The sequence below is a fragment of the Hyperolius riggenbachi genome, unplaced genomic scaffold, assembly GCF_040937935.1.
Source record: "Hyperolius riggenbachi isolate aHypRig1 unplaced genomic scaffold, aHypRig1.pri scaffold_285, whole genome shotgun sequence".
Classification (NCBI taxonomy): Eukaryota; Metazoa; Chordata; class Amphibia; order Anura; family Hyperoliidae; genus Hyperolius; species Hyperolius riggenbachi.
Window position 1 is genome coordinate 66675 of NW_027152496.1, and position 25403 is coordinate 92077.

Here is a 25403-nt window from a genome sequence, read left to right on the forward strand (position 1 = left end):
CACTATTGGGGGCTCTCAATTGTGTTTTTCCTTTCTTTTACATGTATGGTGTTTATGAACACCTACTTTCTCTGTAACACATTGTACCCTGCAATTATGTATTGATCTGAGACATACACCACGTTCCAAATTATTTTGGAAATTATATTTTTTTCTTATTTCCCTAAATAGGGGATGCAAGTGGCAGTCAGCTTCATCTTTTAGTCATCAACCATTAGAGCATAATTCAAATGTTACTGAACAAACCTCTTCATGATAACAGGATTTTTTTTTAAATAAAAAAACTTAAAGAGAGACTGAAGCCGTTTTAAAAACAGGTTTTATTTTTTATTTAGCTTAAGCATGTTGGTCCCTGCTAAAACGCCGCGATCCCACAGCAGAACGAGGGTTTTATAACCCACAAATCTCCTGGGCAAAAACTGAGGAGCGCTTCCTTATAGAGGCAGAGCTTTGGGCTGTAGCTCTTCCACTACTCGCGTCAATCCCCGCTGATCGCCGCCTCTCCCCACCCCTCTCAGTCTTCTTTCACTGAGAGGGGCGGGGAGAGGTGGAGATCCGCAAGCAGATTGACGCGCATGGAGGCAGAGCTACAGCCCCAAGCTCTGCCTCCCCGGGCAGCAAAATCCACGACCAGGAAAGTCTTGGAATTTTGCCCTAGGATTTGGGCGGTAAAAAACCCTCGTTCTGTCGCGGGATAGCAGCGTTTTAGCAGGGACCAACATGCTTAAGCGAAATAAAAGGTAAAAACCAGTTATTTTAACTGGCTTCAGAGTCTCTTTAAAATGCACTGTTCCAAATTATTACACACAACTGAATTTTAAAAACATTTTATAAGCTGTAAAGACCTGAACATTTGTTGAATCTGTAGCATTAGGATGTCATATTTACTATAATCAAAAGTGATTTTAATCAAAAACATCTTAAAAGGTCAAGTTATATATAAACATAGGACCCCTTATTTGGTAGCAACTTCAGAATTCTTGCATCCATTGAACTTGTGAGTTTTTTGAGAGTTTCTGCTTGAATTTTTTTGCAGAATGTCAGGATAGCCTCTCAGAGCTGCGGTTTGGATATAAACTGCCTCCCACCCTCATATATTTTTTGCTTCAGGATGCTCCAATGGTTCTCACTATGATAGAGGTCAGGGGAGGATGAGGGTCACACTAGAGTTTCTCTCCTTTTATGCTGATAGTAGTGTTGGGCGAACAGTGTTCGCCACTGTTCGGGTTCTGCAGAACATCACCCTGTTCGGGTGATGTTCGAGTTCGGCCGAACACCTGATGGTGCTCGGCCAAACCGTTCGGCTGCATGGCCGAACTAAGAGCGCATGGCCGAACGTTCCCCGAACGTTCGGCTAGCGCTGTGATTGGCCGAACGGGTCACGTGGTTCGGACCCGAACGCGCTCTGATTGGCCGAACGGTCACGTGGTTCGGGTAAATAAATACCCGAACCACGTCATATCTCCGCCATTTCTCTGTGGGTTTAGCTTTGGGTAGGCAGGCAGGGTAGTTCGCTCTCCAGCCACGCTAGCCAGGGTCCCCCCCAGTCATTGTGTGTCGCTGCTGGTAACAGTAGTACACCGCTCGCTCAGCCACACTATATATAGCATTGTTTACTGCCACTGTGTACCTCGCTCAGCCACACTATATATAGCATTGTTTACTGCCACTCTGTGTACACCGCTCAGCCAGACTATATAGCATTGTGTGTACTGCCACTGTGTACACGGTTCAGCCACGCTATATATAGCATTGTGTTTACTGCCACTCTGTGTACACGGCTCAGCCAGACTATATAGCATTGTGTGTACTGCCACTCTGTGTACACTGCTCAGCCAGACTATATAGCATTGTTTACTGCCACTCTGTGTACACGGCTCAGCCACACTATATAGCATTGTTTACTGCCACTCTGTGTACACCGCTCAGCCAGACTATATAGCATTGTGTGTACTGCCACTCTGTGTACACCGCTCAGCCAGACTATATAGCATTGTTTACTGCCACTCTGTGTACACGGCTCAGCCACACTATATAGCATTGTTTACTGCCACTCTGTGTACACCGCTCAGCCAGACTATATAGCATTGTGTGTACTGCCACTGTGTACACGGTTCAGCCACGCTATATATAGCATTGTGTTTACTGCCACTCTGTGTACACGGCTCAGCCAGACTATATAGCATTGTGTGTACTGCCACTCTGTGTACACTGCTCAGCCAGACTATATAGCATTGTTTACTGCCACTCTGTGTACACGGCTCAGCCACACTATATAGCATTGTTTACTGCCACTCTGTGTATACCGCTCAGCCAGACTATATAGCATTGTGTGTACTGCCACTCTGTGTACACCGCTCAGCCAGACTATATAGCATTGTTTACTGCCACTCTGTGTACACGGCTCAGCCACACTATATAGCATTGTTTACTGCCACTCTGTGTACACCGCTCAGCCAGACTATATAGCATTGTGTGTATTGCCACTCTGTGTACACCGCTCAGCCAGACTATATAGCATTGTGTTTACTGCCACTCTGTGTACACCGCTCAGCCACACTATATAGCATTGCGTACTCTGCCAGTCAGTGTGTATATTGCTGGGATCAGTAATACTCCACTCACCGCCAACCACTATATGAGCTCACCATGAGTTCCTCAGAGACCTCCGCTGTGAGCAGCACTCCCAACAACAGCAACAGCCAACGCCCCAGGCAAGCTATAACATCCACCCCAGCAGCCAGTGGTCAGCAGCAGCCCTCCCCGGAGGAGAACTTTGTGTCCATCGGTCCGTCGCCAGAGCGATTAATGAGGGCTGCCATTGAGGAGATGATGGGGCCTGATGTGGAGGAGGAGGTCTGGCTCAGGCCAGCATCCCAAGTTAATGTTGAGGACGATGAGGGGTCTGTGTCTGGGGATGTTGGGGTGGCAGAGGTGGTGGGTGGGTCAGACTCAGGAGAAGAGTTGTATGATGAGGATGATGATCGGGACCATCTGTATGTGCCTCAGAGTCCGACCCCGGAAAACATGTTGTATTGTGTGTTTAGGTACTAAAATCTGCGTTCCCAGTAGTGTTGGGCGAACAGTGTTCGCCACTGTTCGGGTTCTGCAGAACATCACCCCATTCGGGGTGACTATATAGCAGACTATATAGCATTGTGTTTACTGCCACTCTGTGTCTGCTGGGAACAGTAGTACACCGCTCACCCGCCACTGTATAGCATTGTGCTCTGCGTCGCTGCTGGCAATAGTGGTACACCGCTCACCCACCACTGTATAGCATTTCTGTACTGCCACTGTACTGCTGCCAGTCAGCGTGTACTTTAAGGATAAGTGAAATGAGGAAGAAATCCGGTGAAAGAGGGAGGGGCAAGGGAAGAGGTGTTTCCCCTGACGGTTCACGTACAGGCCACAGGGGAGCACCTAAGAAAACCCACTCAATACCGCCCATGTTGTCCAGGACAACCACCCTCACAGATCCAAAAGAACAGGACCAGATAATTACTTGGATGACCTCTCAAGCGTCCAGCAGTGGGTTAAGCAGCACCAGCACATCACGCACGAGGTCCGAGTCCTCAGCCAGTTACAAGGAGCCAGTGGGCACAAAGCTGACACAACCGGCAGCGACACCACGCACACAACTGCCAGATAACCAGACGACGTTGGAGTGAGCTGCGCAGAGGTTGTTCTGGGGAGCTCTACTCCACGGCGGCGGCCCCCCACAATGACATATGACGAGTTTGAGGAGATGGAAGAGGAGGGTATGGACAATGTGGACATAGACCCAGATTTTGTTTGTGAACGAGAACATCGCCGTCGTAGCAGCAGCACAGATGAGTCTGTTGAAGAACCCACTGCTGCACGAGTTCGCCTTGTGCCACAAGGTAGGCGGCGCGCAATTTCAGGCACCACAAGCGTGGAAGTTCAAGTGAGAGGCAAAAGAGGCGCAAACAGAAATCGCCAGCAAGGCAGGTGCTCCAAAGTCTGGGCTTTCTTTGAAGACTGCACTGAGGATGTTACCATGGCGATTTGCAAGGTGTGCAAGACCCGCCTGAGCAGGGGGAAAAGTATTAACAACCTCTCCACCACCAGCATGAGCCGCCACATGCTATCCAAACATCCCACTCTGTGGGCAAACGCGGCAGGACAGGGTACCACCAGCAACACTGCCTCCCTTGGGTTCACCAGACTCACCACCAGACCCGCCTCAGCAGCAGCAGTAGCCCAGCCATTGTGTGGTTCACAACATTCACAAGCCCTTCGATGTGCAGCCCTACGGTTCAGTTGTCTGTCTCGGAGATGTTTGAGCGCAAGAGGAAATTGCCAGCAAATGACCCCCGGGCCGTGGCAGTAACAGCCAGCATAGCCAAGCTTCTGGCCTGCGAAATGCTGCCATATCGAGTGGTGGAGACAAACAGCTTCAAGGGCATGATGTCAGTGGCCATCCCACGTTACGTGGTTCCCAGCCGCTACCACTTTGCGCGCTCTGCAGTGCCTGAGTTGCATGAGCACGTGGTCAGCAAAATAACCCGAAGCTTGAAGAATGCCGTTGCCTGCAAGGTTCACCTCACCACTGATACCTGGACGAGTGCGTTCGGCCAGGGTCGATACATCTCCCTTACCGCGCACTGGGTGAACCTTGTGGAGCCTGGCAGCGATTCCTCACCTGCTACGGCGCGGGTGTTGCCCACGCCGCAAACAGCTGCACCGCCGTCCCTCCCACTGGATGACAACAGCAGCACCTACCTCTCTGACTCCTTCTCCTCCAACGCATCTCAAAGCTGTACCTCATCCGGAAACGCTAACCCAGCACCAGCAGCAGTAGGATCGTGGAAGCAGTGCAGCACAGCTGTTGGCATGCGTCAGCAAGCGTTGCTGAAGCTGATCTGCCTTGGGGATAAGCAGCACACAGGGGAGGAAATTTGGAGGGAAATAAAGGAACAGACGGATTTGTGGCTGGCACCGCTGGACCTGAAACCGGGCATGAAGCTAGACACCTGGCACGAACTGGCAATGTACGCAATAGAGGTGCTGGCTTGCCTGGCAGCCAGCGTTATGTCGGAACGCTGTTTCAGTGCTGCCGGAGGCATCGTCACAGATCGGCGTATCCGCCTCTCCACAGAAAATGCAGACCGTCTGACTCAAATTAAAATGAATCAATCCTGGATTGGAAACGACTATGCAACACTCCAGGACCTTAACCAAGTAACATGACCAATGAACATCTGGGATGGTTTAGCGTTTCCGGTCCCTGTTTATTGAACCTCTCATCTGTATTACATTTATGACTGCATGGCGGCAAAAAGCATTGCTGCTATATCCGCACGCTTTTTGTCCTCATGCAAGGCCTGTGTTGTTGTGTCTCAAAAAGCATGGCCTTCTCCTCCTGCGCCTGCTCCTGTTCCATCACGTGTGCTGCTGCTGCTGGGTTAGCGTTGCCGGTCCCTGTTTATGGAACCTCTTATCTTTATTACATTTATGACTGCATGGCGGTAAAAAGCATGTTATCCGCACGCTTCTTGTCCTCATGCAAGGCCTGGGTTGTTGTGTCTCAAAAAGCGTGGCCTTCTCCTCCTGCGCCTGCTCCTGTTCCATCACGTGTGCTGCTGCTGCTGGGTTAGCGTTGCCGGTCCCTGTTTATGGAACCTCTTATCTTTATTACATTTATGACTGCATGGCGGTAAAAAGCATGCTATCCGCACGCTTCTTGTCCTCATGCAAGGCCTGGGTTGTTGTGTCTCAAAAAGCGTGGCCTTCTCCTCCTGCGCCTCCTCCTGTTCTATCACGTGTGCTGCTGCTGCTGCTGCTGGGTTAGCGTTGTCGGTCCCTGTTTATGGAACCTCTTATCTTTATTACATTTATGACTGCATGGCGGTAAAAAGCATGCTATCCGCACGCTTCTTGTCCTCATGCAAGGCCTGGGTTGTTGTGTCTCAAAAAGCGTGGCCTTCTCCTCCTGCGCCTCCTCCTGCTCCATCACGTCTGCTGCTGCTGGGTTAGCGTTGCCGCGTGGTCCCTGTTTATTGAACCACTTATCTTTATTACATTTATGACTGCATGGCGGTAAAAAGCATGCTATCCGCACGCTTCTTGTCCTCATGCAAGGCCTGGGTTGTTGTGTCTCAAAAAGCGTGGCCTTCTCCTCCTGCGCCTCCTCCTGTTCCATCACGTGTGCTGCTGCTGCTGCTGCTGGGTTAGCGTTGCCGGTCCCTGTTTATGGAACCTCTTATCTTTATTACATTTATGACTGCATGGCGGTACAAAGCATGCTATCCGCACGCTTCTTGTCCTCATGCAAGGCCTGGGTTGTTGTGTCTCAAAAAGCGTGGCCTTCTCCTCCTGCGCCTCCTCCTGCTCCATCACGTCTGCTGCTGCTGGGTTAGCGTTGCTGCGTGGTCCCTGTTTACTGAACCACTTATCTTTATTACATTTATGACTGCATGGTGGTACAAAGCATGCTATCCGCACGCTTCTTGTCCTCATGCAAGGCCTGGGTTGTTGTGTCTCACAAAGCGTGGCCTTCTCCTCCTGCGCCTCCTCCTCCTGTTCCATCACGTGTGCTGCTGCTGGTGCTGGGTTAGCGTTACCGGTCCCTTTTCCTGGAACCTCTTCTCTGTATTACATTTATGACTGCATGGCGACAAAAAGCATGTTACCTGTGCAAAGAAACATGACATTTTCCACATTTAAAAGACAGTTTTTCCTTTGAAACTTTACAATCAATTTTCTCAAAAACTATAAGCTCTTTTTCAAATATTTTTTTTCCTCTTGTACCCACTCCCAAGGTGCACATACCCTGCTAATTTGGGGTATGTAGCATGTAAGGAAGCTTTACAAAGCACGAAAGTTCGGGTCCCCATTGACTTCCATTATGTTCGGCGTTCGGCGCGAACACCCGAACATCGCGGCGATGTTCGGCGAACGTTCGCGAACCCGAACATCTAGGTGTTCGCCCAACACTAGCTGATAGCAGCCTATGGTGCAGAGGCATTCCTTGCAGCATGAGCTGGTGCATTGTCATGCATGAAGAGGATTTTGTCAGAGAAAGCATGGCTCTTTTTCAGTGGCGTAGCTATGAAGCTGTGGGCCCTGGTGCAAGTTTTACATTGGGGCCCCCCAAGCACTCCGTACATAACAATTGGTATGGCGCACCAAAACCTAACAAGGACAATTACAGTGTCAGAGGTGCAAGAAGGGGATAGGAAACAGTGTGTTAATGATTACTACTATTCAAAGCATCTATAGAAGTGATTATTACCAGCACAGGACCAATAAAGAGCTAATACTGTGGTTGAGGGTCAGCCACAAATCTTTTGACAGTACGATGATCATGCTTAAGTTTTCTTTAAATATAAAGGTTTTCATACCTTGCCCAAGATATTTAACTATTTTACACTTTTCAGCAGCAGAGAGATCATTTGAGTTCGGCTACATTGTAGCAGAAATCTGTAGCGGGTAAAACAGCGACAGGAACAATGGTGGGTGGAGTTTGGTTACCTTTGGTGTAGGTAGGAGGAGGCTAGTGTTAGGTGTAGGTAGGGAGGGAGGTTAGTGTTAGGTGTAGGTAGGGAGAGGTTAGTGTTAGGTGTAGGTAGGGAGGTTAGTGTTAGGTGTAGGTAGGGGGAGGTTAGTGTGAGATGTACGTAGGGAAGGAGGTTAGTGTTAGGTGTAGGTAGGGGGAAGCTAGTGTTAGGTGTAGGTAGGGGGAGGTTAGTGTGAGATGTACATAGGGAAGGAGGTTAGTGTTAGGTGTAGGTAGGAGGAGGCTAGTGTTAGGTGAAGGTAGGGAGGGAGGTTAGTGTTAGGTGTAGGTAGGGAGAGGTTAGTGTTAGGTGTAGGTAGGGAGGTTAGTGTTAGGTGTAGGTAGGGGGAGGTTAGTGTGAGATGTATGTAGGGAAAGAGGTTAGTGTTAGGTGTAGGTAGGGGAAAGCTAGTGTGAGGTGTGGGTAGGAGGAGGTTAGTGTGAAGTGTAGGTAGGGAAAGAGGTTAGTGTTAGGTGTAGGTAGGGGGAGGTTAGAGTTAGGTGTAGGTAGGGAGGGAGGTTAGTGTTACGTGTAGGTGGGGGAGGGCTAGTGTTAGGTGTAGGTAGGGGGAGGTTAGTGTGAGGTGTAGGTAGGCAAGGAGGTTAGTGTTACGTGTAGGTAGGCGGAGGCTAGTGTTAGGTGTAGGTAGGGGGAGTTTAGTGTTAGGTGTAGGTGGGGGGGTTAGTATTAGGTGTAGGTAGGGGAGGTTAGTGTGAGGTGTAGGTATGGAAGGAGGTTAGTGTGAAGTGTAGGTAGGGAAGGAGGTTAGTGTGAAGTGTAGGTAGGGGGAGGTTAGTGTGAAGTGTAGGTAGGGGGAGGTTAGTGTTAGATGTAGGTAGGGGGAGGTTAGTGTTAGGTGTAGGTGGGGGGAGGTTAGTGTTATGTGTGGGTAGGGGGAGGTTAGTGTGAGGTGTAGGTAGGGGGAGTTTAGTTTTAGGTGTAGGTGGGGGGGTTAGCGTTAGGTGTAGGTAGGGGGAGGTTAGTGTGAGGTGTAGGTAGGGACAGGGCCGGCGCTACCATAGAGGCAAAAGGGGCATTTGCCCCGGGGCCCCGACCTCTGCTTGGGCCCCAGCAGCGCCAACCCTGCAATATTTTCCCCCCCCCCCACCGACCCCCCTTCCTGCTCGCACTGCTCCCCGGGGCCCTGCTGCAAGTATATTAGCAGCCATAATCACCTTATCCCCATCGGGTGAGCGGGCGGCAGCGCCTGCACTCGGAGACACTCTGTTTCCCTCCCACTCTATGACCCGGCGTGTGTTCACACATGACGCGCTGGGTCATAGAGTGGGAGGGAGACAGAGTGTCTCAGAGTGCAGCCGCTGCCCGCCCACTCACCCGATGGAGATAAGGTGATTATGGCTGCTAATATACTTGCAGAAGGGCCCCGGGGAGCTGAGGAGTAAGGGGGGGGGGGGCAACAATGAAGTTTGCCCCAGAGCCACAGGCCCCTTGAACCGGCCCTGGGTAGGGAAGGAGGTTAGTGTGAAGTGTAGGTAGGGGGAGGTTAGTGTTAGGTGTAGGTAGGGGGAGGTTAGTGTTAGGTGTAGGTAGGGGGAGGTTAGTGTTAGGTGTAGGTAGGGGGAGGTTAGTGTTAAGGCTCATACACACGGGGTACGGCCATCGCCGCAACCACGTGGCACGCGCGTGTTGTGGCGACAGGTCGCCCGTGTGTATGACACGCGCGCCCTGAACCGTCGCCCGTCGGAGCTGACATGTTCAATCGCTGGCTACAGCTGTCGCCGCAACTTCGCCGGAACTGTCGCTAGTCCCGCGTGTGTATGCGGGCTAGCGACAGGAGACCTACGCGAGTGAATGGACCATCCGGCCGGGGGATGCTCCATTCACAAACAGCTTCCGCCGCGTCTCTGCCTTTCTGGCGAGACGTGTGGACAGCTGTCGCCGGCAGGGAGCTGTGGCTCCCTGGTCGCGTGCGCGCATGCAACGGGGAACAATTGTTCCCCGTGTGTATGTAGCTTTAGATGTAGGTAGCGGGAGGGTAGGTGTAGGTGGGGGAAGGTTAGTGTTACGTGTGGGTAGGGGGAGGCTAGTGTTAGGTGTAGGGAGGGAGGTTAGTGTTAGGTGTAGGTAGGAAGGTTAGTGTAGGGAGGTTAGTTTTAGGCATAGATGGGGGCAGGTTAGTGTGAAACAGGATAGTAGAATATTGGTAACCCTACTGATATTCTATTATGAATAACCGATAAAAGTAGAATATCTGTAAAATGACTATTCTACTATTGGCAATATCTCGCGCTCATTTTACCTCCCAGCACTTTGAAATAAAAGCCTTAAATCATGGTGGTGCAGTGGTTAGCACTCTCACCTTGCAGCGCTGGGTCTAAATCCCAGCAGGGCACTATCTGCACGGAAAGAAAAAGGAAAGACAATCGAGAGCCCCCAATGGTGTATTATCGTAAGTTGGTTGACGTAAGGCTAAAAGATAATAAATTATACTCACAAAGGTGGGTTGCCGAGATCAGGCAACCACTCATTTCGTAGACTGGGAGATTAGACCTGTCCCTGCTCAGGCTAAGAAGTCCCTCTCTGTGAAGAAGAAAGGGTGTCCACACACCCATCCACCAGGTGGATAATTGCATAGCGAAAAATACAGAGGCGCCAACAGGATAAAAAATGATACCAATTTAAAACCATTTAAAACCTGGGTGGCAATGGTGGACTTGCCTACCCTACAAAAGCCAAAAGACCACTTTGTATGGTATAAAAATATACATTTAATTAGTACTCCAAACAAAAACAAAATTTCACGGGTCCCAAGCCCGCTTCCTCAGGCAAAACACATACAAGCAGGAGCAACTGCAACAAAAAAAACACACAAAAAAGATCCATATAAAAATAAACATAAACACATAAAGATAAACAAACAAAAGTAAACAAAACAAAAACGACAGAATGACCACCGATAATTAATAACGGTCACAATAATCATGAAGGATCAACTGGAATCAATAAAAGGATCAATAGTCTAATAACAATACATGATTAGTCAGCATCATACAATAATTGAGGAGCTAATATGGGCCTCCTTCAGTTCATGCCTTCATAAAAATTAATAAAATTAATATACAAGCTATACTTATGCCCATAAAGGGCACAATAGGGGCAGAGCATTAAATATAATGATAAAAATAATGGTATTACAAATAATAAAATAATATTAAAATATACATATACTTTTCATTGAGGGTATTTCACATTGAAAACGGGGTGAGGAGGGGGGGGGGGGGGTGCGTTTTGGGTAGGGGGGTTGGAAAAGGAGGAGAGAAAGAGGGGAGGGGACAAAGGGGAAAAAAGGGGGGGGGGAATGGAGGTCACCTTAGGGCAAGAGGCACGTACATGTGTATATAAATGCACATAAAACACATAGATGTGGCCAAAAAGCTACCCCTTAAGCCTAGCTATAATAGCATAGGCTATAGAGTCAGTTGGGGCGAACGTCTGAGGTGAACCAGAAGGGTTGGCGAGGAGCAGGGTAATAAAAATAGATTAGGCTTACCAAAGCAGTAGTCTGTACTGGTGTGGCGCCTCTGTTCCGAAACGGACGCCACACCAGCTCCTACAGTACCCTTCCAGCTGTGATAGAGTGGCGACTATAAGTGGGCGGGGTAAGTATTTTGCGGAAGTGTTCATCATCCGCCGCTCCGCTATTGGATTCTGCTTGTGGGCGGATGTACGGCATCTTTGGGCATGAATGCCCTGTCGCCATGTTTGTTGTGCCTGTCCCATAGTTTCTAGGGTGGAAATGCGTCATATAAGGGCAAGATACCCTAAATGATGCGCCCCTATCCTCGCACATAAAAATTAATGTTATGGGCACAATTAATACCACGTCGGGGCATCTTATCCAATTACGTACTTAAAGAAAATGAAACAAAACTATTAAGTAAGGGTTTATCTTTTTGTCCCACTAATACTGCCCAACTTAGTGAACTATACACAGACCTTAATGCCTTTGTCCGGAAGCTAACCCTGAAGAGGCATTTTGCACTAAAGGAAATCGATAAAACCACAACACCCATAGTGACCCAAGACGACAATATACCGACTATTACAGTTAATGAACAGGAATTACAACTTGAAAAATGTATAGTGACCTCCATAAAAGGTCGCTCTAGATTTTATCCAACAGCCTCCAAGGGCAACTTTATTGAAACTTTTTATGCGCTAACCTTAGAGGATCTGCAAAAATTATGTCATGAAAATATCAAATTTCCCTCTAACTTGACACCGTCTGAGAAAATTGCCCTCAATAGTCTTAAAAACAATATGAATCTGATAATAAAACCTGCAGATAAAGGGGGTGGGATAGTGGTACTCAATAGAGAGGATTACATTGAGGAATCTATCCGTCTCCTCTGGGACCCCATTAGTTACCGTATACTATCCTCGGATCCTACTGTCACATACCATACGGCACTCAAGACTTTCATCAACACTGCCCTGATGGATAGACTAATCACTACGAACGAGAAAAACTTCATATTGGTTGAGAACCCCACCACCCCCATTTTTACCAGTTACCCAAGATTCACAAAAGTCTGCATAAACCTCCGGGAAGACCTACAATATCCGGCATTAATTCTATTACTAGTAACTTATCCAAATACGTGGACCAACACTTACAAAAATATGTATGTAAATTGGAATCATACACAAGAGATTCCCAGCACCTTATCGACATACTAAGGGATCATGACTGGAAACCCGATTTCACGTGGCTGACATGTGATGTGTCAGCCTTATACACTAACATCTCGCATGATTTTGAGACTGAACCTACACAATTTTATTTACGATCAGATCCGGACATGCCACAATAACAAAAAAGTTTCCTATTACATGGTGTAGAATTCATACTAACGCATAATTATTTTTCATTTATGGACACCATTTACCAACAAATAGGAGGTACGGCTATGGGCAGCAGCTTTGCGCCCAGCTACGCCAACCTAGCCATGGGTCTGCTGAAGACTATTTACATCTACAATAACAATCCCTTTCAAGACCACATTGTACTGTACAAATGATACATTGACGACCTGGTCTTCATTTGGCAGGGCGACACGTCACTTATTCCGTCTTTCCTCAGTTATCTAAATTCCAATTGAGCCAAGTGTTTTTTCACTTCACAATTTAGTAATACATCCCTTGAATTTCTGGACCTAATCCTATTTCATAACAACGGCAAAATCAAAACCAAAACTTTTTTCAAACAGGTTGATTCAAACAGTTATGTTCATTTTAATAGTTTTCATTATAAACCATGGACAGTTAACACCCCATACAATCAATTTAAACGTATTCATAAGAATTGTACGGATATACAGGATTACGAAATACAATCAAAAAATCCTGGTAGAAAAAATCAGGGAGCCTAAATACCCTAAAAGACTCATGCAGAATGTCCAATTTAGAGCCAAACACCCCTATGCATCCTCCAAAGTTGTACCAGAAAACAGTTCAGAAACCACATTACGATTCATTACTAAATATAATGCCCAGCACACAGCCATCAAATGCATTTTAACCCAGGGATGAGAAATCCTGCAACAGGATCCGTATTTAAGGGGGTGCATCCCTAAAAAAACGGTCATGACATTTCGTAGAGCGCCCAATCTCTGTAATCTTTTGGCACCTTGCAAAATTAGGGCAGACATCAAGGGACCATCCCTACCAGCAGGCTCCTGTGCTTGTAACAAAACACGCTGCCTAGCTTGTAAATTCATAACCAACACGGATCACCTAGTAGCAACAAGTAATAAAACCATTTACCTAATCAAAAAACATATAGACTGTGACTCGAGAATGGTGATTTACGTGGCCACCTGTCCCTGCGGGATACAATACGTAGGACGCACTAGCCAACAATTGTGAGACAGAATTGGACAGCATAGACGCAACATCCTGAAAGGCCTCGCCACACACAGTTTATCCAGACACTTTGACTTGGTCCATAACAGAAACGTGACAGGGGTCTCATTCACAGCCCTAGAACACATCAACCCCCTAATACCCAATGCAATTCAGACACTAAAAAACAGAGAGATGTTTTGGATTCAGACCCTGAAAACCCTGGTACCCCTGGGTCTGAAAGAACAATTAGAAAAAACATTCTAAAATCTAACCTTATGACCCATGTGATATCTGTATACATCATTCTATTACGCAGTCCTGCATAGGGTCTCTTATCATGATCCATTGCACAACCTATTATAATTTCTTAGCTACATTATATCCCTGGTCTCCATTATATAGACCCTATTTGCATCATAAAATAAACCATCCTAGGTCCCGTATAATATAGGGTGATCTAGTTCAATATGTGTATGTGTGTATATACATGTATGTGTGTATGTGCTCATGGATACTCACCATGTAGGGACCGATCAACTTACCTTAGTGACATTATAAATAAAACATTTTTTGATTATTTTATTAATAGCCGCTCTCTTTTTAACCATCTTTATATTTTAGATTTAGATATAATATACATGTGAGTATTTTTGCCCGGTTTATATATTTTTTATTTATTTTTAGGTTTTTATTATTTTGTATATTTATGTATTATTCATAAATTTACCTTTGGGGATATGCATCATATAGGTTGCATGGGTCGGGGTGAGAGCCACCGGGAGGAGGGATCTTTATACCTTTTGCTCCCCGGTAAAATATATGTATATTGGCAGAGCAATGGTCAATATCAGAGTTGCGCGTAGATAGTGTAAACCTGTATATATGTAATATATTTTTTGACCACTAGATGGGGAAACCATGTAATGCACATCGCATAACTATGCATAGAAGCCCCATATACCAAATGTTAAATTCTCTTATCCTTATATTTTAGTCCTCTGCACTAATATTATTAATATTATATTTAACACATGATGGGACAATCGGGGTTGATACCCTAAATGATGCGCCCCTATCCTCGCACATAAAAATTAATGTTTTGGGCACAATTAATACCACGTCGGGGCATCTTGCCCTTATATGACGCATTTCCACCCTAGAAACTATAGGGCAGGCACAACAAACATGGCGACAGGGCATTCTTAAACACTGGTCCACATGACAGCCCAGGGGCCCCAGGTCTCTCTCACTCACTGGGGCCCCCAAACCACCATGCGACACCTAGAGGGAAGTGCGGGCAAGCCCTGGACCTCTCACCTCCAGGGAACTCACCCCACCACCTCTAAACTGAATGCCAACTGCAACAAACACAATTGCTAACTTCCAGCCAGAGCAGTATCCTGCCTCTATCTGGCCAGCAGACGCCAGTCAGCCAATCAGGTGTACTGTCATACACCCTTTGCCTGCTGTACCATACCTAGCAGGAATTACATAGATTAGCATTCAGGTGGGAGGCTTCGGTTGGACGCAATCGTGAATTGCGTCGTTTACAGGGACGCCCCGTGTAGGCACATCTCCCACACGGTCCCCTCCCTAACCACTCACCTGTCAAACGCATCCTAGAAGCTGCAAAAAATAAATTTAAAATCACAAACACTGGTCCACATGACAGCCCAGGGGCCCCAGGTCTCTCTCACTCACTGGGGCCCCCAAACCACCATGCGACACCTAGAGGGAAGTGCGGGCAAGCCCTGGACCTCTCACCTCCAGGGAACTCACCCCACCACCTCTAAACTGAATGCCAACTGCAACAAACACAATTGCTAACTTCCAGCCAGAGCAATATCCTGCCTCTATCTGGCCAGCAGACCCCAGTCAGCCAATCAGGTGTACTGTCATACACCCTTTGCCTGCTGTACCATACCTAGCAGGAATTACATAGATTAGCATTCAGGTGGGAGGCTTCGGTTGGACGCAATCGTGAATTGCGTCGTTTACAGGGACGCCCCGTGTAGGCACATCTCCCACACGGTCCCCTCCCTAACCACTCACCTGTCAAACGCATCCTAGAAGCTGCAAAAAATAAATTTAAAATCACAAACACTGGTCCACATGACAGCCCAGGGGCCCCAGGTCTCTCTCACTCACTGGGGCCCCCAAACCACCATGCGACACCTAGAGGGAAGTGCGGGCAAGCCCTGGACCTCTCACCTCCAGGGAACTCACCCCACCACCTCTAAACTGAATGCCAACTGCAACAAACACAATTGCTAACTTCCAGCCAGAGCAATATCCTGCCTCTATCTGTCCAGCAGACGCCAGTCAGCCAATCAGGTGTACTGTCATACACCCTTTGCCTGCTGTACCATACCTAGCAGGAATTACATAGATTAGCATTCAGGTGGGAAGCTTCGGTTGGACGCAATCGTGAATTGCGTCGTTTACAGGGACGCCCCGTGTAGGCACATCTCCCACACGGTCCCCTCCCTAACCACTCACCTGTCAAACGCATCCTAGAAGCTGCAAAAAATAAATTTAAAATCACAAACACTGGTCCACATGACAGCCCAGGGGCCCCAGGTCTCTCTCACTCACTGGGGCCCCCAAACCACCATGCGACACCTAGAGGGAAGTGCGGGCAAGCCCTGGACCTCTCACCTCCAGGGAACTCACCCCACCACCTCTAAACTGAATGCCAACTGCAACAAACACAATTGCTAACTTCCAGCCAGAGCAATATCCTGCCTCTATCTGGCCAGCAGACGCCAGTCAGCCAATCAGGTGTACTGTCATACACCCTTTGCCTGCTGTACCATACCTAGCAGGAATTACATAGATTAGCATTCAGGTGGGAGGCTTCGGTTGGACGCAATCGTGAATTGCGTCGTTTACAGGGACGCCCCGTGTAGGCACATCTCCCACACGGTCCCCTCCCTAACCACTCACCTGTCAAACGCATCCTAGAAGCTGCAAAAAATAAATTTAAAATCACAAACACTGGTCCACATGACAGCCCAGGGGCCCCAGGTCTCTCTCACTCACTGGGGCCCCCAAACCACCATGCGACACCTAGAGGGAAGTGCGGGCAAGCCCTGGACCTCTCACCTCCAGGGAACTCACCCCACCACCTCTAAACTGAATGCCAACTGCAACAAACACAATTGCTAACTTCCAGCCAGAGCAGTATCCTGCCTCTATCTGGCCAGCAGACGCCAGTCAGCCAATCAGGTGTACTGTCATACACCCTTTGCCTGCTGTACCATACCTAGCAGGAATTACATAGATTAGCATTCAGGTGGGAGGCTTCGGTTGGACGCAATCGTGAATTGCGTCGTTTACAGGGACGCCCCGTGTAGGCACATCTCCCACACTGTCCCCTCCCTAACCACTCACCTGTCAAACGCATCCTAGAAGCTGCAAAAAATAAATTTAAAATCACGAACACTGGTCCACATGACAGCCCAGGGGCCCCAGGTCTCTCTCACTCACTGGGGCCCCCAAACCACCATGCGACACCTAGAGGGAAGTGCGGGCAAGCCCTGGACCTCTCACCTCCAGGGAACTCACCCCACCACCTCTAAACTGAATGCCAACTGCAACAAACACAATTGCTAACTTCCAGCCAGAGCAATATCCTGCCTCTATCTGGCCAGCAGACGCCAGTCAGCCAATCGGGTGTACTGTCATACACCCTTTGCCTGCTGTACCATACCTAGCAGGAATTACATAGATTAGCATTCAGGTGGGAGGCTTCGGTTGGACGCAATCGTGAATTGCGTCGTTTACAGGGACGCCCCGTGTAGGCACATCTCCCACACGGTCCCCTCCCTAACCACTAACCTGTCAAACGCATCCTAGAAGCTGCAAAAAATAAATTTAAAATCACAAACACTGGTCCACATGACAGCCCAGGCGCCCCAGGTCTCTCTCACTCACTGGGGCCCCCAAACCACCATGCGACACCTAGAGGGAAGTGCGGGCAAGCCCTGGACCTCTCACCTCCAGGGAACTCACCCCACCACCTCTAAACTGAATGCCAACTGCAACAAACACAATTGCTAACTTCCAGCCAGAGCAGTATACTGCCTCTATCTGGCCAGCAGACGCCAGTCAGCCAATCAGGTGTACTGTCATACACCCTTTGCCTGCTGTACCATACCTAGCAGGAATTACATAGATTAGCATTCAGGTGGGAGGCTTCGGTTGGACGCAATCGTGAATTGCGTCGTTTACAGGGACGCCCCGTGTAGGCACATCTCCCACACGGTCCCCTCCCTAACCACTCACCTGTCAAACGCATCCTAGAAGCTGCAAAAAATAAATTTAAAATCACAAACACTGGTCCACATGACAGCCCAGGGGCCCCAGGTCTCTCTCACTCACTGGGGCCCCCAAACCACCATGCGACACCTAGAGGGAAGTGCGGGCAAGCCCTGGACCTCTCACCTCCAGGGAACTCACCCCACCACCTCTAAACTGAATGCCAACTGCAACAAACACAATTGCTAACTTCCAGCCAGAGCAATATCCTGCCTCTATCTGGCCAGCAGACGCCAGTCAGCCAATCAGGTGTACTGTCATACACCCTTTGCCTGCTGTACCATACCTAGCAGGAATTACATAGATTAGCATTCAGGTGGGAGGCTTCGGTTGGACGCAATCGTGAATTGCGTCGTTTACAGGGACGCCCCGTGTAGGCACATCTCCCACACGGTCCCCTCCCTAACCACTAACCTGTCAAACGCATCCTAGAAGCTGCAAAAAATAAATTTAAAATCACAAACACTGGTCCACATGACAGCCCAGGCGCTCCAGGTCTCTCTCACTCACTGGGGCCCCCAAACCACCATGCGACACCTAGAGGGAAGTGCGGGCAAGCCCTGGACCTCTCACCTGCAGGGAACTCACCCCACCACCTCTAAACTGAATGCCAACTGCAACAAACACAATTGCTAACTTCCAGCCAGAGCAGTATCCTGCCTCTATCTGGCCAGCAGACGCCAGTCAGCCAATCAGGTGTACTGTCATACACCCTTTGCCTGCTGTACCATACCTAGCAGGAATTACATAGATTAGCATTCAGGTGGGAGGCTTCGGTTGGACGCAATCGTGAATTGCGTCGTTTACAGGGACGCCCCGTGTAGGCACATCTCCCACACGGTCCCCTCCCTAACCACTCACCTGTCAAACGCATCCTAGAAGCTGCAAAAAATAAATTTAAAATCACAAACACTGGTCCACATGACAGCCCATGACAGCATTCTTGCCCAAAGATGACGTAAATCCACCCACAAGCAGAAACCAATAGCGGAGCGGCGAATGATGAACACTTCCGCAAAATACTTACCCCGCCCACTTATAGTCGCCACTCTATCACAGCTGGAAGGGTACTGTAGGAGCTGGTGTGGCGTCCGTTTCGGAACAGAGGTGCCACACCAGTACAGACTACTGCTTCGGTAAGCCTAATCTGTTTTTATTATATTAGCTCCTCTAGTATTGTATGATGCTGACTAATCATGTATTGCTATTAGACTATTGATCCTTTTATTGATTCCAGTTGATCCTTCATGATTATTGTGACCGTTATTATCGGTGGTCATTTTGTCGTTTTTGTTTTGTTTACTTTTGTTTGTTTATTTTGGTGTTTATGTTTATTTTTATATGGATAATTTTTGTGTGTTTTTTTGTTGCAGTTGCTCCTGCTTGTATGTGTTTTGCCTGAGGAAGCGGGCTTGGGACCCGTGAAACGCGTTGCAAACTATTTGTTTATTGTTTGGAGTACTAAATTAATTAAATGTATATTTTTATACCATACAAAGTGGTCTTTTGGCTTTTGTAGGGTAGGCAAGTCCACCATTGCCACCCACGTTTTAAATGGTTTTAAATTGGTATCATTTTTTATCCTGTTGGCGCCTCTGTATTTTTCGCTACTATCTGCACGGAGTTTGTATGTTCTCCTCTTGTCTATGTGGGTTTCGTCTGAGCACTCCGGTTTCCTCCCACATCCCAAAGACATACAGATAAGTTAAATAGTCTTCCTCCTAAAATGGCCTCAGACTATTATGGCCATAGGACTATGGTAGGGATTAGATTGTGAGTCCATCTGAGGGACAGTTAAGTGACAAGTCCATATATAGTCTGTACAGCGATGTGTAAGATGTCGGCGCTATATAAATAATAATAAAGCAGTGTTGATCTAATCAGATTCTATGAACATATAAGACTCTGTTCCAGAAAGCTTTTTTGGCTTGCTCCCAATGAAGATTAATGCATTAAATTGCGGGGCTGGAAATCCCCTTTAAGGCGGTGCGATCAGGCGATGTTACAGGCACTGTAATTCCACTAAACCAACAAGAAAACAGAAAAGCGCTTACAGTGTGCGGCAGTTTAAAGGGGCTCCCCAAGTGAACAAGTCTCACCTGTATTGGTGGGCTGTTTACTCGAAACAGCCATTGTACACGTGTCCCTCTTAGCGGTCGAGAACCAGGCTCTGGCTATCCAGCAGCAAATTTGCATATTGACTCCCGTTGGCTAGTGAGAAACGAGATGCAACTTGGGTAGTGACTTAATTGGCATATTGATTACCATTGGCTAATGTAAAAAACTATTTATCCCTACAGAAAGTATAATATATGATAATTCTTTTATTCTGATATATTTTTTTTCTTGATTGCAGGCTCTTTCCAATTCAGGAGCAAGGTGTGAACCGCTGGGCCTCCCCACTGACACCGGAAGAGAGGGAGGTACTGCATACATGCAGAATGATTTCTTGTGAATTGGATGATGAGGAGGAGGCTTCCTTGGCTGATAATGGTGGTGGTAGTGATGGGTAGATGACTTCCTTGCATGATTATTTTCTCCATATGTTATAGAGCATGAAGAAGGACAGTAAGGTCATGGAGAGGTTCCTGAAGTCTTACAAGCTCATGCTGGGATTTTATGGTATTGAACTCAGGAACGAGAAAACTGGGGATATCGTCTGTGCTGAAAACTGTGAAGAAAGATTTAGGAATTTGAACAGGTTAATAAATATTTTATTTTGTTTGTTTAAAGTTTCACCTCAAACTGCTTGGATAAGTAGATTGGAAGTTTATTTTATTTCTTTGGTGCTAAATGATGCTATGAATTTTGCTTTTAAATGGTCAGTATGATTTTAGCCAGGACATTGGGAGCGCCTATGTCAGAGGCCATTTAGTCAAGCTGTCAGATTAGGAAAATAGACATCATCCACCCTTACCCTGAGCACTGGCGTGCCACAGGGCTGTGTACTAAGCCCTCTCCTCTATGCATTTTTCACCCATGACTGCCAGCCTATCCATACCTCAAACATAATTGTTAAGTTTGCAGATGATACGACTGTCATTGGACTTATATCAGACAATGAGGAAGCTGCATACAGAGAAGAAGTTAGAAACCTGACTGCATGGGGCAACATTAACACCCTGTTATTCAATACAAAAAAGTCCAAAGAAGTTATTCTGGACCATCAGAAAGACCACTCACATACTGTAAATGATCAATGCAGAGGCTGTGGAGAGAATTTCCAGCTTTTGGGAATCGCCATTGCTGTAGCCGCCATTAGCTGTAACTGGCAAAGCACAACAATGCTTTTTGAGAAAATTAAGGAGCGCCAACCATCCACAGAGGCTGCTGGTTAATTTCTACAGATGCACTATAGAAAGCGTTCAGACCAATTGCATGACGGCCCAACAGCTGCACCAAGGCTGCTAAAAAAGCCCTGCAGCGAGTCGTTAAAACAGCACAAGCCATTATCGGCACTAAACTACCATCACTGGAACTCTTGTATAAGACTCACTGTATGAGAAGAGCCAAAAACATTATCAAAGACAACACTCACCCCGTAAATGCCTTGTTTGAGCTCCTTCCATCAGGTAGACATTTTAGATTAATATGCATACAAACGAACAGACTGAAAACCAGCTTTTTTTATCCGCCATAAACTTGATAAACTCCAAATCCTCTGAAATTATTAACACTGTGTACAAAATGTGTAAATATTTGTAATACCGGACATACGTGTATAATTTTTTCTATTTCTACCTTGGTTACTATTTGTCAGACCTGTAGGAATATCCACCCACAAATCAGCTCCAATGCCCCAATCTACCTCCACACTCTTCACCCTATGTGGCACATCCCCGCTTGAACGGGAGGTGAGGAGACAACACCTACCCGACTTTGGTTACACACAGGCCTTTAGTGTGTAAGGTATTGGAGCTGAATGCAGGGTGAGCGAATAAACTTCCAGGCCAAACAAGGATTCAGAGTAGCAGAGTCCAGTAACAGTCCAAGATCATACACGGGTAAACGGATATATCGCAGTACAGGAGGGCTAGGCAGAAGAGAGGTCAAGAATGGATCCGAGGTCAAACCAGGCAACAAACAGTTGTAACTATAATCCAGGCAATAGGTCAGTTCAGGCAGCAGACAAGGGAGATCCAGTAAACGAGCAGAGGTCAAGGTCCAGATAATCCAATATAGTAACAGCAGGTAAACAGAGCACCCAGCAACCATCAAGCTAGAGCTATCACGGGCAACATGCAAGTGTCACAGCAAGGTTCAAATACTGACAGCATCCAATCAGTGGCCGGCCACATGCACACAACAGCCAATCACATGCAGGCATTAATCTTGTTTAAGTATCAGCTGAGAGAGAGATCAGCTGACATGAGTGGCAATACATGTCAGCTGAGTAACCTATAATACCAGAAAAACATCCTTACTATGTCTCAGCTATAGCATAGTGGCCAAGAGCATTGCCTCCGACGTGAGAGACCAGGGCTCAATCCCAGCCAGGGGCAGCATCCATACATTATTATTTATTACATAAACTCCTGCCTAAGTGTGAGCTGACTCTACCTCTGTCGCTGCCTCAGACCATACTGAGGCCGAGAGGAGTGATCCCTTACACTAATATTATTATTGATTGTATTTATAAAGCGCCAACATATTACGCAGCGTTAGACATTAAATAGGGATACGTACTGTACATTGCAACAACGGGTGACAGACAGAGAGGTAGCAAATGGTTATACAGCATTGCACAAGGTTATACATGCAATCAGGGTATAAAATGCGTTTTACAGAGACCCGGCAAAAACAAGTCCGAGTTAGTCCATGAGGTGGGTGTCATTGCTGGGGTAGTAAAATTAAGAAGGACACTCTAAGGGAGGCGGGAGGCCCTGCCAAAAGGCTTACAATCTAAAGGGTGGGGGAGGGACATATAAGGTAGGACTATGGAAAAGGTGGTTGACTGAGAGAGTTAGAGTGTGGTAGATGTGGGGTAGGCCATTTTAAAGAAATGTGTTTTGAGGGCTTGCTTGAAGGTGTTGAAGGAAGGAGCGAGTTTGAGGGGGAGTGGAAGGGAATTCCATAGGGTGGGGGCAGCTCTTGAGAAGTCTTGTAAATCTTGTACTGTCACTATGTTCCCTATATGCACTGTGGAGTTGTTATGAAAAGTAATTTGTGGTGTGTTACACAATAGCAATAAAGTGCATAAATCTTTAAATCTGATTGTTGACACACACCAGCTGATGCATGACTGGCAGTGGTGTAGGGGGATAAGTAGGGACACTTGGCAACAGTCCAGAGGTAATTCAAAGTATGATAAGACTACTGAGCCAAACAAATGCAAACAAAATAAAGTGGTCTCAAAATTAGAAAAAAAAAGTTACAGAATCTTAATTGTACAGTTCAGAAAAAGAAGTGTGGTACAGGTCAGCACTACTAGCCACAGCAACTGTTTGATTATTATTTATTAATGTACTTTTCTTTTGGCTCCCACAGCAACACCCACAACAATCTGCGGATCACTCGGATACTGAAGTGTTTGGGGGAGTTGGGCTACGAACACTTCCAGGCCCCTCTGGTGAGGTTTTTCTTAGAAGAGACTCTGTGTAATGGAAATCTACCAAGCGTAAAAACAAGTGTTCTTAATTACTTCATGTCCGTTGTAAAGAATGAAGAAGAACGTCAGAAACTTGTGCACTTTGCCTGGGTGAACTACAAACCACAAGCCGACTTCATCTGGGGACCGACAGAGATCCTCAAAGAATTTGATCCAAACAGTAAGGGGTCTGGTCCTCTGACATGTGACACTCCTCAGCTTTCTCAAGCACATAGTGGCAGTATTTTAGTAGAGATCCCAGTGAAAGGTAGCTCAGGAGGTGAAGTAATAGATCCAAATAAATCAGGATGGTCAATAAGTTCTGTTTTCCATTTAATATACCGTCCATTTAAAATCTTATCAAAATTGCCACCACTATTTCTATTTTCTATCCTTTTCATTGCACATTTTCCATATTGCAGGCAAAAAGGAGCAAAGTTTGGAAGAGCCATATGGCAAAAATGGCTCACATGGAGTAACCGTGGCTCACATGGAGTAACAATGGGAGAACAGAATGTTTCTTTATACTAGTGAAGAAATGGACCATTCTAGGGCCAAAATCCGCTGGGGTGGGGGACTGGGGGGGGGGGGGGATTGGGAACACTCCACTGGGGGTGTGGGTCTAGGGGGATGTGGAGACTGGGGACACTAGACTCCTTAGCGGGCAGATGAGGGAGAGAGGGAGGGTCTGCTGAGCGGGCGGGTGAGGAAGGAATTCTTACCCAGGCTTCCGTCTCTTCCCCTTTTGGGGAAGAGACGCGCTTCCTGATAGTCACGTGATGCAAGGGAAAGAGACGGAAGGCTGGGTAAGAAGTCCTCCCTCACCCGCCTGCTCAGCAGACTGGAGTGGCAACGGAGTGATCAGATCCGTTTTCATGGATCCGTTTGCCAGTGTGGACCAAGCGATATGGATCCGTTGAAGGAGAGACTGGATCCGTTTAACGGATCTGTTTGACTTTAAAATACAGTGTGAACCAGGCCAAATAAGGGGTGGCTGAGGGTCAGTAATCTTGTAGAGTGAGTCTGTGGTTGCCCTGCATTAGTGTTTGCACTTGCAATGGGTGTGCAGTGGCTGCGGGCAGCTACGAACTCCCCCTTCTCTCCCCTCTTCCTCCATTCCCACTGCAGCAGCAGCTGCTGCCTTTGTCACTCACCTCCCCACTTGTATCCAGCACTGAGGCTTCATATTCTGCCTTCCGCTCTTCTTCCAACAGCCACGGCTGTGCATCAGTACTCTCCAGCCGGCGTCTCTTACATGTGACTCGCCGGGAACCGGCAACTGATGAAGGCAGCTTGAAGCATCGGCACTGTATGCGAGCGGGGAGTTGAGTGACACAAGCTGGCGGCAGCTGCTGCAGTGGGGAGGGGGGAAGCTTCTGGCTGCCGGGGGGGGGGTGAGAAGCATCCGGCTATCTGGAAGGGGGGAAGCTTCTGGCTACCTGGGGTGTGAGAGGCATCTGGGAGGGAGGGGGAAAGCTTCTGGCCACCCGGGGCGGGGGGAGAGGGGGGGAGGAAAGGGTGGTGATAGAGGAGGGGGGCTGGAGCTTCTGGCTACCAATACTGCAAGGGGGGAGCATCTGCCTACTAATACTGTTGGGGGGGGGGGTTGAGGGGGATTTCGCAACCTATACAGAAGTGAGGGATCATCTGCCTACTTATACTGATGGGGAGGGGGTGTTGGTTGAGATGCTAAGGGTCAGGGGGAAGCTGATTACAGTTGGTTTTGGGTGGTAAAAAGTACAAATCTGCCCCTGGACATTCAAGAGGGGGTGCTTGGAACCAAACAGTTGTACCTTCTGTGGTCAACCAGGTGAGAAGCAGAGGAAAGCATCCATGAGAACAGTGGGCATGGTGTGGTACAGGTAGAGCACTCTGGAGCATTTATTGTCGCAGATACTTTGGGTTTGTCCTATCAGGATCACTCAGCATTCGAACAAAATAACCAAGCAGCTCAGGGTGACCCAAACTATATGAAGGAAAAGAAAAGAGTAATACGGCAAAGGAAAGCAAAGAAAGCGAAAACCACGAGAGTCAAGGACAGTTTACATTGATAGAGCTGATGATTATCAAAATACAAGGAATAGAGGGATACCTCCACCGAAAGC

The 25403-nt window shown here is 47.5% G+C and overlaps 1 protein-coding gene across 1 annotated transcript in view; it reads left to right on the forward strand.

Annotated features, from left to right (window-relative positions):
- The window catches only part of LOC137543877 (opioid growth factor receptor-like), a gene marked incomplete at its 5' end in the record, with an annotated part of 89613 nt that extends 65746 nt beyond the window's left edge, over nt 1-23867 (forward strand). Inside the window, 3 exons of the mRNA XM_068264949.1 lie at nt 20068-20134; nt 20264-20412; nt 23199-23867. Of these exons, the coding sequence (XP_068121050.1) occupies nt 20068-20134; nt 20264-20412; nt 23199-23829 (847 nt within the window). The remainder of the gene's footprint in view (nt 1-20067; nt 20135-20263; nt 20413-23198) is intronic.
- Nucleotides 23868-25403: the final 1536 nt, after the last annotated feature.